General features: G+C 37.7%; 1 protein-coding gene across 1 annotated transcript in view; it reads left to right on the top strand.

Annotated features, from left to right (window-relative positions):
• LOC122089986 (UDP-D-apiose/UDP-D-xylose synthase 2) overlaps positions 1–2,035 on the top strand; it is a 4,790-nt gene extending 2,755 nt beyond the window's left edge. The window contains exons 4-9 of the mRNA XM_042659788.1: positions 472–586; positions 669–802; positions 892–993; positions 1,092–1,184; positions 1,309–1,444; positions 1,533–2,035. Coding sequence (XP_042515722.1) covers positions 472–586; positions 669–802; positions 892–993; positions 1,092–1,184; positions 1,309–1,444; positions 1,533–1,648 — 696 coding nt within the window. The 3' untranslated portion in view covers positions 1,649–2,035. The remainder of the gene's footprint in view (positions 1–471; positions 587–668; positions 803–891; positions 994–1,091; positions 1,185–1,308; positions 1,445–1,532) is intronic.
• Positions 2,036–7,205: the final 5,170 nt, after the last annotated feature.

Below are 7,205 nucleotides of genomic sequence, written 5' to 3'. Positions count from 1 at the left end.
AAAGAAAGCTCCTATTCTTTAAATTGTTGGATCTATATGGATTGATGTTTTGAACTTTAGGTCTTTGTCATAGTTGAGTGACCTTTTCAGTTGGGTCTTTGGGTAGTCTGGTGTGATACACAATCTTGAGTGTATGATACATCGCCCTGTTGATTTTTAGTCAGGTTGGGCTTCTGAACTTTTGAGACTAGATATGTCACGGTTTTACTTGACCTTGGTGAAATGTTACGCTCATAAATGCTCTCTCAATGTTAGTGTTATATAGAATATTGTTCTGATATTAAATGAAATACACCCCCCCCCCCAAAAAAAAAAAAACCACCATATTAAATAATTAAATATACAGATGGTAGGATGGCTGTCTGAGTCTGCGGATAAACATTGGCCTGACTGCTGCATTATCCAGTGAGCTGAATCATCGCTTTATTTATAACCGAGCTTCAATTCATTGGTGTTTTTATGATGAAACAGGATCCTGCATTCTATGTCCTCAAAGAAGATGAATCTCCTTGCATTTTTGGCTCTATTGAGAAGCAAAGGTGGTCCTATGCATGTGCAAAGCAACTCATTGAAAGGCTGATTTACGGTGCGCATCCATATTTGGTCCTTCTATGGAATTTTTTATATTATGCTATTATGTGCTTTCCTAACTTTTGCACTGATTACAGCTGAGGGTGCGGAAAATGGTCTTGACTTCACTATTGTAAGACCCTTTAACTGGATTGGTCCAAGGATGGATTTCATTCCTGGCATTGATGGTCCAAGTGAGGGTGTTCCAAGAGTTCTAGCATGCTTCAGTAATGTTAGTTCAATTTCAGTCATGCTATCAAGATAAATGGTTAATAGTGTTGTAACTGTTTTAAGGCTATCTGACCACTGTTTTACCTGCAGAATCTCCTGCGTGGTGAACCACTCAAGCTTGTGGATGGCGGCCAGTCCCAGAGAACCTTTGTTTATATCAAGGATGCAATTGAAGCTGTTCTGTTGATGATTGTATGCCAACAAACAGCCCTTTTATCTTTATCATCTTCCTTTTTTTAACATTGTGAAGTGCAATGGCTGACATTTTTTTTAATTTTAAAATTTTGAAGGAAAATCCAGTAAGGGCCAATGGACATATTTTCAATGTTGGCAACCCTAACAATGAAGTTACAGTGAGGCAACTGGCAGAGATGATGACGGAGGTACATAGCCAAGCAGTTTTATTTTCTTTCTATTCTTCTGGAGTCTGAACTGGATATGTTAAGAGATATTGCATCCTCATTCCGGGGGTTCTGCAAAAATTTATTCTCCATATAATTTGTCCAGGTATATGCTAAGGTAAGTGGAGAACCTTCTTTGGAGAATCCAACCATCGATGTAAGCTCTAAAGAGTTCTATGGTGAAGGGTACGATGACAGTGACAAGCGAATCCCCGACATGACAATAATCAACAGACAACTAGGTAAGTCTTTTGCTTCTTCCTCCTTATGTTGGTTTGTATTATATAGGTTTAACACGATCGTCACAGAAGTTGGTGATTCGCTGTGCAGGTTGGAACCCTAAGACATCACTCTGGGATTTGCTGGAATCAACCCTTACCTATCAGCACAGGACATATGCTGAGGCTATAAAACAGGCCATTGCGAAGCCTGTGGCATCCAGCTAAATATGTTCTATTCATTTGGGTTCTATTCTTTTTTGAAAACAAACGTACACATATTTAAATGGTTCGTATATAATATGAATTTTTTTGTTGGGTGGGTGGGGATAGGGAGTCCAGTATTAGCTCAGAAAAAGCTGTAATTTTACTTTAGATCTTTTAAATCGTTTGACGATAATAGTTGATGAAACCAATATAACTGTACTGCTGCTAGAGCTCAAGCATGATTTCTATATTGGGAGCATCATATGTGCGAAAGCCGCCTTTTGTTTCTCAAGGGTTTACTTTGGTCTATCCACTTGCTCTGTTTTTTCGCTCCTCCTTCGAGGACGATAGATGTGCTGTAAGTTTTGTTTCTTGTCTTGAAAAAAAAAACCCCCCTTTCAAGTTCAATCCTTTGTTTATTACTAATTCTTCCAAATTATGTGTAACATTTGTGTGTGTGCTCTCGGTCGGCATGGTATATCTATCTGAATTCAAATAAAGACCACCTGTTAATACTTTATGTAGAGCGAGTGCAAAAACAGTATATGCAATATGATATCAAAAGATCTTTCACCGAGACTTAAAGAGATGCAGCAAATGAAAAGCGACAAAGTAGAAAGAACCTTAACATTGCGATATAACAAAGATGCATGGAGCAAAAACTCTTCTTGCAAAAACCAGTATGACTTCCGCATTAACTTAAATCTGAATGGGCAACTCCCTGCATGTAGCAAAAATTTGTGGCAGAGACAATTCAAAATCAATTTTAGCAAATTTCTGTATGAACGTGTGTGGCGGAATGAAATTTGACACATGATTGATCCGGTTAGCAACTAATCTAATGATCAATTTACTGTAATATTTGACCACCTGACTCATAATGAAGGACTGATTTGTAAATGGGCCGAAATGAGGTTTTATTTCATATTTCATTAAAAAAAAAAATCAATATTTTTAAGTGGAGAAAAATTTTCAGAATAGTACTGTTACAATAAAACATACTAAAGAGTCAACTCTCAAAGATGCTAAAATATGGGAGGAGTATGATACTATTGTGATATTTTTCTATAATATAATGTTATTTACCTTTTAATTAAACATATTTATCAATATAATATAAGCATCTAAGTTAAATGTGACTTACAACATCTTCATTGCTCATGAAATATTCAATTTTATCACTCACAAGAAGAAAGGAAAGCAGAAGCTCATGGCCTTGAAGTTAGATATGAAGAAGGCGTATGATAGGGTTGAATGGGATTTCTTGGAAAAATTACTTCTTCAACTTGGTTTCTCCCCTAAGTGGTTGCATCTGGTTGTGTTATCTCTGAGGTCTGTGTCTTATAAGCTGGTCATCAATGGCAGAATTCATGGAACAGTTTTTCCATCGAGAGGGATACGATAGGGTGACCCTTTGTCTTCAGCCCTTTTCATCATTTGTGCACAAGCACTTAGTGGTCTTATCTCAAAATCAGAATCTGTGGGACTTTTCAAGGGTATTAGAGTTCTGAATAGGACTAAACCAGTGACACATCTCCTATTTGCTGATGATTGCCTCCTTTTTTCTGAGATGAAGCTTTCAGAGATATGTGAATTGAAGAAGTGCCTTGATCTTTATTGTAAGGCGAGTGGCCAAGCCATTAACTTGCAAAAATCAACTTTATTATTCCGCCCCAATACACCACAGCGATTTCAGCGCTGGTTCTCTAGAGTTCTCAAAGTTTCCTATGGCAAGGGTCTTTCCAAATATCTTAATCTACCCACAGAAATTGGGGTTTCCAAAGTTGATTTATTTAAGGAGATTACAGATGAGGCTGGTAAGAAGTTTACTAGGTGGAAGCATCGCCTACTATCTCATGCACGAAAGGAGGTTATGTTGAAATCTGTTGCTTTCTCCTTAGCCAATTATGCTTATTCCCATTTTAAGCTACCTGTTTCACATCGGACAAAGCTCAGGAGGGCGGCTTCTAAATTCTATTGGGGGGATGCTTCAGATAAGCGAAAGATCCATTGAATCTCGTGGTTTAGATTATGTCAAACAAAGGAGAGAGGAGGTCTAGGTTTTAGAGATCCATCACTTCAAAACAAAGCACTTTTATCTAAGGTGGCATGGCGACTTTGGAGTGACCCCTCTTCTATGTGGGCGCAATTTATATGAAGGCTATATATTTTCCCAATTGAAGTTTTATGGAGGCAACATTGGGTTCTAAACCTTCGCGGGCATGGCGGAGTATAATAGAAGGAAGGAAGGTTCTTCAATCTGGTCTCATGTGACATATTGGTAAAAGAGATAAAGGTAAATATTTGGTCTGATAATTGGGTTCCAAGTCTCCCAAACTTTAAACTGCAATACCCACCATTGCTTGCTTGTCCTCCTGTAAAGGTTTCAGAATTGATTAATGATGCAAATAGATGCTGGGACCTGCAAATACTTGATCAGTTCTTTCATCCAAATGACAAGGAAGCAATCTTGGGTATACAGTTGGGGCTTTTTGCAAATGAGGATTATCAAATATGGGATGTTTCAAAGGATGGAAGGTATTCTGTTAAAAGTGTATATCATTTGCTTAGTAACCAATGGCATGATGAAGAAAGGTCCAAACCATCTTCTGCTACCTCACATCAGTGGATGGATATACCCTCTATGGTTTGGAGGGCTATTTGGAGGTGTAACACTTTACCGAAGATCAATAATTTTTTGTGGAGGTCTTGTGCTGGTGGAATCGCTTCAGCATCGGCCTTACATCATAGACAAGTGTCTACTGATCGGTCATGTATGCGTTGTGGGGCGATGGAGGAAACAACTGAGCATATCATATTGCACTGCCCTTTTGCTAAATCTGTGTGGTTTGGCTGTAATTTATCACATAGAATTCAAGATATTCATATCTCCCAATGGATCCGAGGTTGGTCTCATTTCTCATCACTTGCAAAGAAGGTCGCTAAGGAGTTAAGTTCTCTCTGTTCCTTTACTTCTTGGCAATTGTGGATTGCAAGGAATGATCATGTGTTTGGTAGGAAAACTTGGGAACCTACAGCAGTGATTGTGGCTGCTCAAAAGGCTTATGAGGAGTTTATTTCAACAAAGATGGTGAAGCTACCAATGCTGACTAATCATACAATGAGAGTGCAGCAAGTAATAGTAAATCCTTCTGTTGGATCGTTCAAGTTGAGTTGTGATGCTTCTTTGAACCCAAGTACGAAAGAAAGTGGGGTTGGTTTTGTGATCCGAGATCACATTGGCCGCCCACGTATTGCAGTCTCTAATCCTATTCAATTCACAGATATTCTTATTGGTGAGGCTCTAGCCATTAGGGAGGGCCTTTTGGAGGCAATTTCTGAAGACACTTACAATTTGATTGTTGAGAGTGATAACCTAGAGGTTATTTCGTGTCTACAAGATTGCTCGAAGGCTTCGATGATGTCAATCCGGTCAATCCTGGCGGATATACGCCACCTGGTCTTCTACCTAGGCCAGTGTTCTTTTATTCATGTTTCAAGGGATGGAAATTGTGTAACAGATTCCCTTACAAGGAGGGCCCTATTTGTTTCGGAAATGATAGTTTGGCCAAATTCCGATCCTTGTCTATCTGTTCATGTTCATACAGATGATGAGAGTGTAATCCGAGTATATCAATAGATGCAATTTCTACCAAAAAAAAAAAGACTTACATATACCAAAGTGATTTTTTTTTGGTACAAATCCCAAAGTGATAGTTAATTGCACTAGCTCTCCATTTGTAAATATCACCTAACAAATCTTAGGGCATGAAATTAATTTTTCTCATCATCCCATCATAATACCACTGTATTATTGATTAGATCATTAAAATTTCTTAATTCATATATAAAATAAATATTGATAATAATTAATATTTTCAATACCTTTTGTAAACAATTTACAAAATGGTCACTTGATATGTAATTATCTAGTCAAAATCATACAACCTCTTTTTTTTTTATATTATTCCTGGGGGAAATGGATTCATTATCGAGTATTTCTTTAGTTCATAACCAAACATCATGAATTCATCACATTATTATATAATCTAGGAGAAATCGATTATTGGTACACCAAATACCAAATATGTGCCCAGGATCGGGAAGGGTAATCTTTATGCTGTGAGGGAAGCTAAAATGCAAAGAATTTGCCTTTTTTTAATTTTGATTTCAGAAAAATTAGCAGTTTCTTCTTTTAGAATCTGTGAGAAGTAATCTGGATCTTAAGAATAAAAGGACAAATAGAATTCAATATAAGCAGAAAAAGTATCTAACAGATTCTCTAATATAGCAAGCTGATTTTTATACTTTCTAATAGCAAGCATAATACATGAAAATAATAAGTTTAAGAAACAGGACTTACATATATGGTCTTCGAATACAGAAATTGATACTTCAATACAAGTGTTACACTCTTTACTTTCAAGCACATACAAACACTCTTACTTTACTTACAAGCACATGGAAAGAAAATGCTAAGATTTCTAAAATTTTTCTAGATATCCTTCCAAAGAGAAGGAGCTCCCTTTTATAGATAGCGGACAACTAGAATTTCTTTAAATCAGTTAGGAGATGCATTGACGGGCTTTAAAGGAGTTGGCGTCGAGTAGGCATCAAACCAACCCGATATGACCTTTGAACAACTAAAGATAAGGTGTTTTTATCGCAAATTATGAAAACCTAATAAGGTGTGAAGTAATTGTCGGAAGCTGATAAGCTTTAGCCGAAAGTTATATTATCGTGTAGTCCAGTTGGGCGACTAAAAATAAGCCATGAATGAGATTCTTTGGTATTCCACGTGGGATGGCCCACTGTTTTTCAGAAAAGTCTCAGTTAAGTGAATTATTAAAGTGTCCACCCGTGACACTCACTATAATGCGCTTATAGTGCTACGTGATGCATGCCAAGACGTCAGTCTGACTCGAATGACACTAGATATGGATGCTTGACATCTTGTAATAATCAAAATGGCGTGTCTGATTAACACGGCACTGGGTCAAGGTGCAGTGAGACCTCTTTTTCTTCCCCCCCTTTTTTTTTTCTTTCCATCCGGCCGTTGGGCAAATTGGCTTTCGTCATTTGAAGGAGGAAGAGTCGATGCCTAGGAGGATGATGACAGGGCTGGGTAGTCGGGCTGAATGTTAAACCCAATAGTGGTTAGAATTCTCTCTTGAATTTGTTCATCAGATAAATATGGAATACGACGCCTAGCAGTGTTGAAGATGTTCAAAAAAGGCGTCTGAGCTGCTGATGTGGATGAAGGGGACACAAGGGGCAGATCCAAGCCAATGCCTCTTTTAGGCACAAATCTCGAACCAGTTAAAGGTGAAATGTCAAATTTATCCCACCATTTAACCATAATATGTCGTTATAATGTGGGAACAAAATTCCATTCTTCAAATTCATCAGTAGTCATCTGATACTTCTATTGAAGAATCCAAGGAACTTCATATAAGATGAAGAACTAGACGAAGAGAACCCAGGAGTCCAAAGGTTGATTGAAATCCTTAAATTTAGTAACAGACTGCTGAAGAGCTGAAGAAAGGAATCCCAAAGGAGGTGGTCCCCAGGTGAAGAA

The sequence above is a fragment of the Macadamia integrifolia genome, chromosome 9, assembly GCF_013358625.1.
Source record: "Macadamia integrifolia cultivar HAES 741 chromosome 9, SCU_Mint_v3, whole genome shotgun sequence".
NCBI classification, from domain to species: domain Eukaryota; kingdom Viridiplantae; phylum Streptophyta; class Magnoliopsida; order Proteales; family Proteaceae; genus Macadamia; species Macadamia integrifolia.
The sequence above is the reverse complement of the archived record's forward strand: the minus strand, read 5'-3'. Positions and strand labels throughout refer to the sequence as shown.